A 14,121-nucleotide genomic window follows, 5' to 3' on the forward strand; every position below is an offset into this window, starting at 1 on the left:
TACAAGCTGATTGGCAAAACAATACTGGAAAAGTGTATTGGCAATATTTTAATGTTTCTTGTTCAGTAATTTGAGACGATCCAAGCACAAGGATAATTGTTGTGCAATCATTTGATTGATGTTTTTCAACCACTCAAAGATACTGCACAAGCGGTTGACTTTTCATCTCATATCTTAGAAGAAATTACCGATATGAAAATAAAATTCTCAATTATTATTATTCTCCTCTTTATCCTTTTTACCACCTTTCAAATTTATTTTTCCTTTATTTTAATTTTATTACCATTTAACAATGGAATAATATATGGAAAAGTTGAAAACGCATAAAATTTGACAGGAATCAAATTTAAAATATTAACCTCGAGGGGTAAATCTGTAAACGTACTTTTGTTTTGGTTGCCTTAACCACGTCACTTTAAAACCTACGCTTTTAAGTTCCGATTGGGGGGACATGAAGTCCGATAGATAGATATGTTGGGCCAAAAATTGGTAAGGAAAGACCTAAATTTTTGGATCTGTGAGACTGGTTTAGTTATATTCTGCTACATTTAATTATTTTCGTCCCATTTAATTATATTATTTCAAAAATACTTTTCAATTAACTAAGAATTTATTTTATATCAATAATATTTAAAAATTAAATTTCAATAAAGAACATTTCAGAAAAGAAAATTAAATGTGATGTGTAAAATTAAGCTATACTGATTAACTTTTTAATTACCACAAAGATTAGTTATTCTTTTATGAATCTCGATTATTTCATTGCCATGTCTGTTTTTAAAATATTTTTATTAATTTTTGATTATTTATAAAAATACATTAAGTGTTTGAGACAATATAATTAAAACATTTTTTGTCAGCAAATAAGAGGATTAATAGAAAAATATTGTAAAAGATATATAATTATTCTGTAAACTTTATCCTGCACAATACTTTTAGCATGCTCATAATCTAATAAATTCAAACTCATCCATGTTTCCATGTTTCAGTTTCTAAATGATAATCAGATAACCATCCTAGAGTTCAGGTTATCGATGTTAGAATATATGCCAATTTTGTATAGATTACATTTAACCAAGAAAGTAAAGGAAGTTCTTCCTTATTATATCTAATCACAGATTAAACTTTTAACGCAAATCCCTTGCTTACACGGATTACTCGTATAAATACAAAGAATAGAAGGTAAGAGATCCAATCAACTCGTATTTTCATTGAATAAAATGTAAAACAAAAAGAGATTATGCAAAAATCATGTGGTAAACCTGCTATTGTTGGCTCCAGTATTACTATAAAGCAAGCTATACATTTTCTATATCAAAAATATCAATTTTGTTTATTACTGCAATGTAAAACAGCATATAGACAATGACCTCAACGAGGATCAGCAGGATGTTTCATTTAAAATAATATATGCCAATGTACAACACAACCAACAGCAATTTACAAAAATAAAGAGCTTGGGTTTACCTTTTTTGAGGGGAAGGGGAAGAAAAGAATATCACACAATAACTAGAATTTAAAGAAGAATTCAAAGAAGATTAGTAGCTTAGTGTTGCTATGTCCTTGGACCAAAGAGGTCCTTGGTCCTTCGTCACATTCAATTCAATCAGGCAATCATATAAACTGACTAGCAGATTTTGTAGGCTCTCTTCTCTTGGCGTTTTTCTTCATCATGACAACCCAACTAGCTAATATATTAGACTCTTCAAACTTACCAACAAAATTCATCTTTCTAGCTAACTCCTCAAGGATGAATGTATTCCCAGTTTTAGAAATATCAGAAGCAAACTTGTTATAGTCAAGTTGAGGAGCTTTCATCCCCTTCTCTAACATTTCCTCTAGATACCTGCATGCGTCACCAGACCTGTCCTGTCTTATAAGCCCACCAATGAGTACAGCGTAGGAATTTTCATCAGGACAGCACCCCTTCTGATGCATCTCATCCCAAATTACGTGACCCATTTCATAATTTTTTGTCATAAAATAGGATTTCATTATCATGTTGTAGGAGTGAACAGTTGGTTCAATGCCACTTTGAATCATTTTCTTGTATATTCTCACTGCATCATCTGGCATATATGCTGGCTAGTCATCAGTTTTATCAAAGCATTGTAGGTCCTCCCATCGGGTGAACAACCTCTTTCCCTCATTTCCTTCAGTAGATTGTATACCATATCCATTTTCTTCTGCCTCCCAAACCCAGTGATCAAGCACGTGTAAAGTGCAACATCAGGTTGGCACCCTCGATCTACCATTTCATCAAAATATTCTATCGCTTCTCTTGTCATCTTCTGCTTGCAGAAGTCCTGTATAATAATTGTATAACTCCGAACATTGGGTGAAGGACCTTTGGCCTTCATAATTCCAAATAACTTGATGGCATCAGACTTCTTCTTACACTTCAACAACCCCTCAAGCATAATATTGTGCGCAACAATATCCGGCTTAAATCCCCCATCAATCATCTCATTCCACACCCTCCCTGCTTCCAGCAAGTTTTTCAACCTGCACCAACCACTAAGAAGTATGGTGTAAGTTTGCAAATTGGGTATAAATCTATCTCTCAATTTCTCAAAAACAGCTTGCGCTTCTTTACCGAGTTTTGCAGTGCCAAGACTTTCAAGCAAGAAATTAATCACATCAACACCCACTTTAAACCCATGCTTCTTCATCAGATCGAAGATCCACACAACCTTCTTCCTTTGCTTTGCTTCAGAAAAGGCTTTAATAGCAATGGAGAAAGTCTCCATTGTCAAAAGACCCTTCTCACCCATTTCCTCAAACAATGCCACCATTGTCTCAAACTGTCTAGTCCTCCCAAGAACACGCATCATGCAGTTATAAGTTCTGGAATCATGAGCAAACCCAGGCCTCTTCCCCGCCCAACAAAAGAACCGAAAAGCCGGCTTCCTAGCATGTTTAAACCTTTGCAGCACCTCCACCACCAAATCATGCGACAATCGAACCCCGCATTCATCAAGAACAGCTTCCATGTTCCTATCTAATGCAAACAATTCGTCAATCACCTTGCATACCCTATGAACCTCATCAAGGTCTACACAAGATTCATCACCGACACCTCTACCATCACAATCTTCCTCAAGCCCAGAATCAGCATCGCTAGCAAATGTCCTACTATTGTTCAAAAACGGAAACTTTTCATGATGAAAAGGGGAAAGGGGTAAGGCGGAAAAAGAGCCCAGACGGATAATCAACAGCTTTTTTGGAAAAGCAAGGAGTGGAGAGGGGTGTGGCAAAAGAAGTGAAATTTGACAACGAGAATGATGGAAAGTGCAATCAGGAGAAGCACGAAGCAAACGAGACAAGGGCAGAGAGCTACCACAAGGTAAGCGCACTTGCTCTCCTCCTCTTTGCGGTAGTTGTCTCCGATGGAAAGAGCGAAGCTGGGTGGCGGAGAAGACGCAGCATAGGCCATGTTGATGTGGCAGTGGAGAATGCGCGTGGTGTCGCAGGATTAATGTCAAAGGTAGAACGTTGGAGGAGGTTCTTGTTGTGTGACCAAGAGAGAGAGTCATCAAGGTGCCATTCACATCACAGGCAGTAGAATTACTAAGGAAAAAATGTAGTGAGTGAAGTTCTGTGTTTGGGTGATGGGTTATGGGTTAAATCGTGATGGGCCCTCGGCCCAGTTAACCCGTGATGGGCCCTCGGCCCAGTTAAGTTGGATACAGATTAAAAATATTCAAATCCAATCCAAAGTTTGTAAAAATAAAAGGTCAAAAGATTAGGGCAATTACTCCCTCTACCACCACACAGTTCCTGCACCTCTCCATTTCTTTTTTTATCCTTTAGAAATATTTAATTTCTAATTTTAACTTTTACCGACATTCATGAACGGAGCTCGATATCCGTGAACAGATCTAGATATCTGTTAAAGGACAAACATATGTGCCTTATCTGCCGCACGGTTATCTTCTTCCTCTGAACACAAAAAACGCAGGCAACCAACTAGTACAGCAAGCATACCGCACACAGAATGTATATTCAAATACATTAAAATGAAAATCAATCATGCACATTACGTCAAGCCGAGTAGCAAGCTCTTGAAAGATTTGATGGAGTATACAATTGTAGTTTCACTGGCAGACAAAAATTAGGGTTTCATTTTATTTGCCTAGCTCGCTGCTTTCTCTATTCTTCAATTGCGTGAGTACGTGCATAATTTGGATGAATTTGATATTGTTTTTTAATTTTATTTTCTTTATTTTTTGCGTTTGTGCTTCTGCATTGATGTATGATCAATTTGTTGTTACAATATGAGACTCTTTTATCTGAAGAATGCTCAAATTCTTAAATTTGAGACCTTTGTTCTTTTAACATTTCTGAATAACGATCGTTTTTGTGTTAGTTTTTCACCGCCACACCACCAACGCACCACGAACACACAAGGAGGACCAAAATGGAGAAGAAAGAAAGAATGAAGTGGAAACGAATATGAAAAATGGTAGAAGAAAATAGATACAAGAAAGAGAGAAAGTGAAGGGAGTGGGGACTGCTACTGCCAGTGAAAATGAATGGTAAAGAATTAGAGTTTTCATATAAAAGTAAAAAAATAAATGATTAAAGTAAAAAAGGGTAATTTGTAATTAAGAAAAAATTAGAAAGGCATAGGAAGCGGTTGGAGTGATAAAGAGAGTAGCTCTCAAAGATTAGATGCATTTGTGAATGTCTAATTATTTTTTTTATAAAATTTTCATTATACGGTTTTCTAAAATTAAATTGCCATAATTCACCATTAATTTCGTATTCAATGATGGGAAAAAAGGTTAGTGTATGTACTTTGCTGTTAAATTTTATTAGTAATATTTTACATAAACAAGACACCGCTATAACGTAATAATTTGTGACAAAAATTAGATTACGTAATAAAAACATAAAAATTGCTTAAATTTGAAAAAGAGAAACATCATATATGAAATTAAAATTTTACAAAAACTGTTACAAATTTATAAAATTAGACTCTAAGCACATTTAAAACAAAACAAAAGTTTGAACTATCAACATGTTGGTTGAATAAATCAAAATCAAAATCCTTTAAGTTCACAAATTTGAGCTATCAACATTTTTTTCAAAGATGAATTATTAGATACGTATACATTTTACAAGATAAATTATAAATATGCATACATTTTATTTCGTATTTGGATAAAAAAATTAAAGATAATTCATTTTATTAAAATATTTAAATATTTTATTATAAAATATATTATTTAGATAAAATAAAATAAAATTTTACAAATTGATGAAAATAATGTCATTTCCAAAAATTATAAAATCTTAAATTTTAATATAAAAATTTAAAATTTAAAATGCTTCCTATTTGTTTTTCTTTAAATTTATAATCTTATTATTTTATATTTTATTTTTGGCTCAATTTTAAATTTTAGTTGTGATATTATTTTGATATAAAGTTAGTTGGATTGCTTATAATAATCTTGATTATAATATAAGTTAGGATTATTTATTTTTGGATTTATTTAATATTCTCTGGATTCATTGATAAACTCAAATTTAATATTCGTCCAGTAATGAATCTGGAAAATGCAAACTCATAATTCTGCATAAAAGAGAGTTCTCTTAGCACTAATGAATGTTTTTATCTTTTATCTAAATCAAAATAGTACCAATTTCGCCAAAATGTCTTATTAGAAGCCCAGGACTGTAGATCTAACCCAAATTTCACAATTCAAAAACCTATTTTATCATTTAACCGTATGTTTACTTATTTCTCAAAATTTCCCCAAATAAATTTAACAAATATAATGCACCAATTCAACATTCGATTCACATAATAACAAACAATCAATTAATATCATACAAATCAAATATACAAAGATTAAAATTAACTTTCTTTATCTAGTTAAACAACCTCTAGCATCTCAAATACTCTTTAGAATTATATTTCTCACAAAATGACCTAACTAGATAAATAAGATCCCAATTAGAAATATAAATATATCAGCATGATTATAGAGGAAAATAGATTCACTTAGAGCACCTTTGAATCACATGCTTGCCTTTCAACTCAATGCAACCCAAAGAACAAAACTGTCTTAAAAATAACAAAAAAGAAACTTACTCTGTTCTTCACTGTGACTGAATAAATATATAAAGTTATTTATTAGGAATACTTCCACAATTTTCTATATTTAAAGGGCTAAAGATTGGAGTTAATATTTTAAAAAATTAGTAAAAAGAAAGGTTTTGGAAAGAAAATTTAGAGATGATAGTTTTAATAAAATAAACTTCACTTAATAAAATATTTATTCATAGGGCCAATTTTTATTATTAAAATAGTATAATGTCATCTTTTAAAAGACACCACCTCTTTTACCGTTTTATACAATCTTAACCTTACAATTCTTTTAATTAGTGATAAAAGATTTTTTAAATTAATTTTTTAGAATTCTACAAGAATCATAGATGTGTATTGATGTAAACAATCTAATTTTTTAGAAGCGAACAAATAAATTTTGGAATAAAATTTATTGTTTTCTAAGTTATTTATTAATTTTTTGGGATAAAATTTAGATGCAATTCCTAGTGTTTTTTATTATGAACTAAAATTTTACTTCAATAACATATTTAACGAAAACTTTTATAATTAAAAAGTCCAGAAAGTAAATGATAACTTACAGATTTAAACTTAAGAAATAAAGTGACATATGACCAATATAGTTAATGTTAACCTCTTGTGTTGCGATGTTATCTTTTTAAGCTCCTCAAAGGATTTGTTTGTTTGTTATTATGAAGAGGAAATGTTATATTTTTAATTCTTTGGAGTGTATAAATCGCCCTCCTTGCGCCAGTTATGAAGATATATATCAACCTTATTTTATAATATTTCGCTTTGACGTATATACGCATGGAAACACTTTTATGTCTTATATTTATCCAAAAAGACAAAAAATGAAACAGTAATGAGGAAAGGATAAAGAAAGAAAAGGACATTGATCTAATAAGGACAATAACTACTACTGTAAGTAACGCCTAAGCGTTTGTTTTTTAATTCAACAGAAACATCTAACCTAGTCTGCATCCTCGTTCTTAAAGATGGTAAACGTTGGAGCCAAGGATTATTTGGAACTATTCAAATGTCCTTATTTGCTTTTCTTTATATTTTAATTACCTTCAAATGTGCAGTTAAATCCTGAATTAGGAGATAAATCATTTCTTAATGTAGCCATACAACCAAAACAGGACAACTTTGCATATGATTATCAGATTGTCACCATTCATGACTGTGAAGGGGTGATTGTAACATACGCATTTGAATTATCTATGTCATTCTCAACACATCTTTAGCTATAATTATCATATTTTTTAATGACCACAATTTTCGTTTAAAATTGTTCATTTTCTCTGAAGTGTTATTTAAGTTGAGGGATGGAAAAGGAGAAATATAACAAATTATTGGTTTCTTTGCATGATTAATAGTTCAAGTACATAAACTCTAAAATTTACTAATATTACAACAACGATAAAAGGGTGCGTCCTTTGAAAAACTTTGTGTCGATATCAACAACACGGCCTGCAATGGTGGCATTCTAAAATACACATAAATCATGCCCTATGTGTCATGCAGATTTTGGCATGTTCTTATTTGTCCCTTTCGAAGAGATGAAGATGCTTTCCTTATCATTCAAGCTTATAAACCGTGTTCCCTTGAAGCTCAAAAGGTTCGGTAAGTCTCATAGGGGCATGTTTTGAGATTTCGTAAGAAGCAAAAATGGGAGCAGTGAATGATGCAAACCGCAGCAGAAAGAAGTCATCATCAAGAGGGCACCACAGGTTTGTGGGGGTTCGACAAAGGCCATCAGGGAGATGGGTGGCAGAGATCAAAGACTCTCTACAGAAGGTCAGGCTTTGGCTTGGAACATTTGACACAGCTGAGGATGCAGCTAGGGCATATGACAATGCTGCTCGAGCCTTGAGAGGTGCCAATGCTAGAACCAACTTTGAATTGCCTGAAGCAACTTCTGGTGATGCTTCTAAGCGTGGTGATGGCGGTGGTTCAACCTTTGTGCCCAATTGCTCTGAACCCTTTTCTTTTGAGGATGTCAATGAGCCAAGTGAAGAAGCTGAAGGCCTTCTTGGTGCACTTAAGGCCAAGCTGCTTGATGGAAAGAAAGGAAAGTTTCACTTTCCATTTCTTCCTAATAGTGCTGCTTCCCCGCTTGTTCAATCTGGCTGGGTTTCAACATCAACTCAGAATGTTTGTTCCGCGGAGAAAGATTTATTGTTACCATCATCAGCCAGTAATACTGTCCTCTCAAGTATGAATGGAACTGGAGCCAACCCTTTACTTGGTGTTACGAGTACTTTAGAAACATCAAACACTTGTTCAAAGAGTGTGGTTATCCCAAATCATGATCATGAAGGTTCTGAAGGAAGAAGTTCTAGAGTCGACTCTCATCAACTTTGTCAAACTCCACCTGAGGCAACATGGTTCAATGAAGTGGCATATGAATTGCCTTGGCCTACACAATGTATGAGCCAAGTTCCTGATAATAATAATAATAGCCTTCTTGCATCTGCAGCCACCTTGGCATGGCCACTTTCCGAGGTGATTGAGTCCATTGATATGGCATGCCCAGATCAAGGGCCATCAAATTGCAACAAAAGTGGCCAAATGATGAATATGGTGAGCATGCAGTTACCTCTAGTTGGTGGTGCAACTGAAGGGCTTTGGACATTGGAACAACAACAATTTGTGCAATATGAGAACAACAGTTGGTTTAGTTATAATGGCTCTTGGGATCCTCTCCTTTATGTCCCTTCTGAGCTAGCTTGATTAGTGTTAAATATTGTTTGTGAAAGAAATCTTAAGTTGTCAGTTCTTAATACTATTGATTTACCAATCATTCTTTAATTTTAATTTCATAATGTACCCTTTTGTGTCAAATATCAGAAAAATCATAACAGAATGACACGTATTGCAGGCATGCAACGCACTGCACTGTACTGTGTGTTTTATTGAATGAGCAACGTGTGTATTTATACAATGGAAGAAGAGAGAGAAAAATAAAATATCAGAGAAGCACTAGAAGCTTCCGTAACAGCGGTGAGACAAAACTAATCCAAAAGACTAATTATGATTAAGACCCCCCCTCAAGCTGGGAATAAAGATTGAACATTCCCAGCTTGGTACGAAGAGTGGAGAACAAAGAAGGAGACAGAGACTTGGTGAAGATATCTGCAAGCTGCTGAGAAGAAAACACGGGTAGTAGTTTCACCAATCCAGATTGAACTTTTTCACGGACTAAGTGGCAATCAATGTCTATATGTTTGGTGCGCTCATGGAACACTTGATTGGCTGCAATTTGGAGGGCAGACTGATTATCACAGTAGAGAAGAGCAGGTTGCTTGAAAGAAATGTTTAAATCTGTGAGTAGATAAGTCAACCATTGAATTTCACATGTGGTGGCAGCAAGAGCACGATATTCAGCCTCTGAGGAGCTGCGAGAAACTGTAGGTTGCTTTTTAGAACGCCATGAAACAAGTGAATCTCCAAGATACACAGAAAAACCTGTAACAGAACGGCGAGTGTCGAGACAACCTGCCCAGTCAGAGTCACTAAACGCCTTCAATTGGAGAGAACTCTTAGTTGCAAAAAACAGACCGAAACCAGGTGCTTGCTTTAGATATCGTAAAATACGAAAAGCTGCTTGAGAATGTGCTGATGTAGGAGCTGACATGAATTGGCTGAGATGATGGACAACATAGGAGATGTCAGGGCGAGTGGTAGTTAAATAAATTAATCTCCCAAGAAGACGACGATAGGATGAAGAATCAGGAAGCGGTGTGCCAGATGAGGTGGAAAGCTTAGCAGTGTAATCCATTGGCGTGGCAACAGGACGAGAAGCCAACATACCACAATCTGTCAAAATGTCAAGAGTGTACTTTCGTTGAGAGAGATGAATTCCAGTGTTGTTGCGGGCAACTTCTAGACCCAAAAAGTAACGAAGATTGCCAAGGTTTTTGATTTTAAAAGCATGATCAAGGAGGGCTGTAACAGATTCAATCTCTGCAATATTGTTGCCGGCAAGGACGATATCATCCACATACACAAGAATAGCTGTAGTGGAAGATTCGGAAATCTTCAAAAATAGAGAATGATCTGAAGCTGATTGTTTATATCCATGCTGAAGAAGAAAAGAAGAAAGTTTCGCAAACCACTGGCGGCTGGCTTGCTTCAATCCATAAATTGATCGTTGAAGTTTACATACTTGGTTTGGGAAAGAAGGATTGATTCCCGGAGGTAGAGTCATGTAGACTTCTTCATCTAATTCACCATGAAGAAAAGCGTTATTTACATCCAGTTGTTTTAAGTGCCAATTTAAAATTGCAGCTAAAGCCAAAAGTAGTCGGACTGTAGTGAGTTTTGCCACAGGGGAGAAAGTGGCAATATAATCCAAGCCTTCCATTTGAGTGTATCCCTTAGCAACAAGACGAGCTTTGTAACGTTCAATACTGCCATCTGCATGATACTTGATTTTATAAATCCATCGACAACCAATAACATGTTTATGGGGGGGCAGAGACGTGACAATCCAAGTATTATTCAATGTTAAAGCCTCCAATTCAGCTTGCATGGCCTTTTTCCAGCAATCATGTTTAACCGCTTCAGCATAGGAATGTGGTTCGGTGATTGTGGAAATGGAAGAAACAAATGATTGAAAATTGTTAGAAAGGTGAGAATAAGAAAGATGATCTTGAATGGGATAACGCATACCTGGATGAAGATTGGTAGTAGTTGATGTGAATGAATGATGGTAATCTTGAAGATAAGAAGGAGGATGATGAGCACGACTGGATCGCCTTAGTGGGTTTGTTGGGGAAGTTGTCTCAGCAGAAAGAGGGGAAGGAGCTGGATTAGATGTAGTAGATGGATAAGGAATAAAGTCAGGAGAGAGAGAAGTATTATGAAATGGAGTTGGTGAGACAGTAGAAATATTAAAATCAGGAGATGGAGGTTGAAGGAATGGAAAGTGATCTTCATAAAAGTATACATTGCGTGAGATGACAATGCTACGATTATGAAGATTATAGGCAAGGTATCCTTTTGTATTGTGTGGGATGCCAAGGAAAATACAAGGATGGGCTCGTGGGTCTAATTTCTTACGATGGGCAATAGATGTAGAAATGTAACACAAACATCCAAATACTCTCAGGTTAGAAATATCACATGTATGACCATAAAGTTTTTGAAAAGGAGTGTTATTATTGAGAAACGGTGTTGGGATAAGATTTATCAAATAAGTGGCATGCAAAAGTGCATAATTCCAAAAACATGCAGGTAAATTTGAGTGAAAAAGAAGAGCCCGAGTAACATTAAGTAAATGTTGATGTTTGCGCTCGACAATTCCATTTTGTTGTGGAGTTTCTACACAGGATGTTTGATGTATGATACCTTTAGATTTGAAAAATTCATGCATAGAGAACTCAACACCATTATCTGTGCGAATGATTTGAACATGAGAGTTAAATTGGTTTTCAGCAAAAGTAATGAAATTAACAAGCAGTTGGCGAGTCTGTGCTTTATTGGTCATGAGAAAAATCCATGTGAAACGTGTATGATCATCCACGATTGTGAGAAAAAATTTGTGACCATGCATGGAAGGGGTAGAGTAAGGGCCCCATATGTCCATATGCAAAAGAGAAAAAGGTTTTTGAGCATGCGAATGACTTGTTGGAAATGGAAGTTTGCGTTGTTTTGCATAATGACAAGAATTGCAAATGAAAGTTTCATTTATGGTCAAACAAGGATATATCTTCTGCATAGTATGTAGACGAGTGTTTGATAAATGCCCAAGGCGAAAATGCCAAAGATCAATAGGCAAAACATTACAATCAGGATGTACTACAGTAGAATGGATTTGGGGAAAATTAAAAGTCTGAGGAACAAGCTGGTATAGACCATTCTTTACATCAACTGAACCAATCTTCATCTTGGTTTTTGTATCCTGTATGAGACAAGAGTTAGCTGTGAAAAGAATCTGATAAGATGTATTCAAGACCAATTTTGACAGAGAAATCAAATTGTATGTGAATGAAGGAACATATAAAACATCAACAAGAGCAAAAGTGGAAGTGAGGTGAACTGTGCCAGCATGAGTAGCTATAACACGATGACTATTAGGAAGGTTAATAGTAATAGGAGCAATGGCATGATATGAAGTGAAAAATTGTAAGGAATTAGAAACATGGTCTGTGGCTCCTGAATCAAGGATCCAGGGAGCTGTGTGGAGTGTGTGTGTGGTGCAAATTATGGATGAGATACTACCTGAAGGATGTGATGTGTGTGTAGAAGAAGAAATTGAACCAATGTGATTAACATGCGCAGAACTGGATGCTGAAGCAGTGTGAGATGGTTGCTGAATCAAGGCCAATAAAGCTTGATATTGTTGAGGAGTAAACCGAATTTCTGAATTCTCTGAAGCAGTATGTTGTTCCTTTTCAGCAACTGGTGCTTCAGTGAGTGAAACACTATTAGCAGAAGAGAATTTGGCATTAAAGAAGCGGTGACCAGGAGGATATCCATGCTTCTTATAGCAAACTTCAATGGTGTGACCGGTCTTTCCACAATATGAGCAAATTTTTCCACGAGTGGGGGCACTCTTACAAGCAGAATGATTTGGGAAACCGTGTTTGCGGTAACAGGTACTTTCAGTGTGACCAGAACGTCCACAAAAGGCACAAGCAGGAGCGGTGGTGGTAGGAGCATTAACAACATTTATAGAATTTTGTTTTGTCTCTGTATGAAAAATGTCAGGAATAGAATATTGTCTTTCTTGCTGGGCTACATACGAGAAGATTTTGTTGATTGGAGGTAGGGGATCCATCAACAAAACATGAGAACGAACATTAGCATACTGATCATTTAGACCACGAAGAAATTGCATAGCTTGATCTTCTAATTTTCGTTGAGCAAGGGTTGAAGACAATTTACAAGTACATTGTGCACCACAAATGCAAACCGGATCTGGCCGAAAATTTTCCAGTTCATCCCAAATAACCCTAAGCTGAGTAAAATAATCGGTGACACTGAGATCACCTTGTTTTAGAGAAGAGGCTTCAAGCTGTAGAGCTGAGATGCGAAGAAGATCACCCTGTGAGTACCGAGATTTGAGATCGCGCCAAATTTCCTCTGCACAGTCCATCCAAAGGATGCTTTGTCTGATAGATGAAGAAACAGAATGGACAAGCCAGGAGACCACCATGTTATTGCAACGCTTCCAAGCTCCAGAAAGACGATCAGAAACTAATGGCCGTGGAGTGCTTCCATCAATGAGCTCCACTTTATTCTTGGCACTAAGAGCGGTGAGCATAGATCTGCTCCAAGAATGGTAATTGGTTGAATCAAGTAAAGGAGAGACTAAGGGCATGGCAGGATTTTCATTGGGATGAAGATATAAAAAATGGTGAACGTTAAAAGAGGGATCAGTTGCATCACCCATGGCAGCAGAAGCAAAGAATGGTGATGGAGAAGAAGAAGAAGACCGTTAGGCTCTGGATACCATGTCAAATATCAGAAAAATCATAACAGAATGACACGTATTGCAGGCATGCAACGCACTGCACTGTACTGTGTGTTTTATTGAATGAGCAACGTGTGTATTTATACAATGGAAGAAGAGAGAGAAAAATAAAATATCAGAGAAGCACTAGAAGCTTCCGTAACAGCGGTGAGACAAAACTAATCCAAAAGACTAATTATGATTAAGATTTTGTGTGCTCAAAGGTTTAGCAATTTTCTTCCGTCGTGGGAAGTAATGTTTTGCGTTTTGGTTACGAAACTGATGTTATATGTCTACTAAATTTGGAGTATGGTCAAATAAGGAAGTTATTTACCGAATATACTTTGGTTAAAATCAGTAAAAATTAGACGAGTTTAATCAAATTTAATTGTTAATATATAATAAAACACAGTCTCTGTGATACAGTTACTTAATCACCCAATGGTCTAATTCACGTTCCTGTGTTCCCGGGGACACTATGTTTAATTGTTCCTGTCCTGCATAAAACCACGTTTAATTCTGTAAGACCTTATTTTATTTATCCTGATAAATCATGCCAGAGAATAATACTCCGAACAAA

The 14,121-nt window shown here is 35.5% G+C and overlaps 1 protein-coding gene and 1 pseudogene across 1 annotated transcript; one reads left to right on the plus strand and one right to left on the minus strand.

Annotated features, from left to right (window-relative positions):
* Window positions 1-1,359: 1,359 nt before the first annotated feature.
* LOC108341861 (pentatricopeptide repeat-containing protein At3g62470, mitochondrial-like) lies at window positions 1,360-3,708 on the minus strand (annotated as a pseudogene).
* A 3,706-nt stretch (window positions 3,709-7,414) lies between these two features.
* Window positions 7,415-8,997, plus strand: LOC108341672 (ethylene-responsive transcription factor ERF119). Its single transcript, XM_017579326.2, has one exon. It carries the CDS (start codon window positions 7,751-7,753, stop codon window positions 8,813-8,815), a length of 1,065 nt encoding a protein of 354 aa, XP_017434815.1. The 5' UTR covers window positions 7,415-7,750; the 3' UTR covers window positions 8,816-8,997.
* Window positions 8,998-14,121: the final 5,124 nt, after the last annotated feature.

Source organism: Vigna angularis, chromosome 6 (genome assembly GCF_016808095.1).
Source record: "Vigna angularis cultivar LongXiaoDou No.4 chromosome 6, ASM1680809v1, whole genome shotgun sequence".
Taxonomy (NCBI): Eukaryota; Viridiplantae; Streptophyta; class Magnoliopsida; order Fabales; family Fabaceae; genus Vigna; species Vigna angularis.

Excerpts from the sequence above, each read along its gene's own strand:
- LOC108341672 (XM_017579326.2), top strand. The coding sequence starts at position 7,751 with ATGGGAGCAGTGAATGATGCAAACCGCAGCAGAAAGAAGTCATCATCA.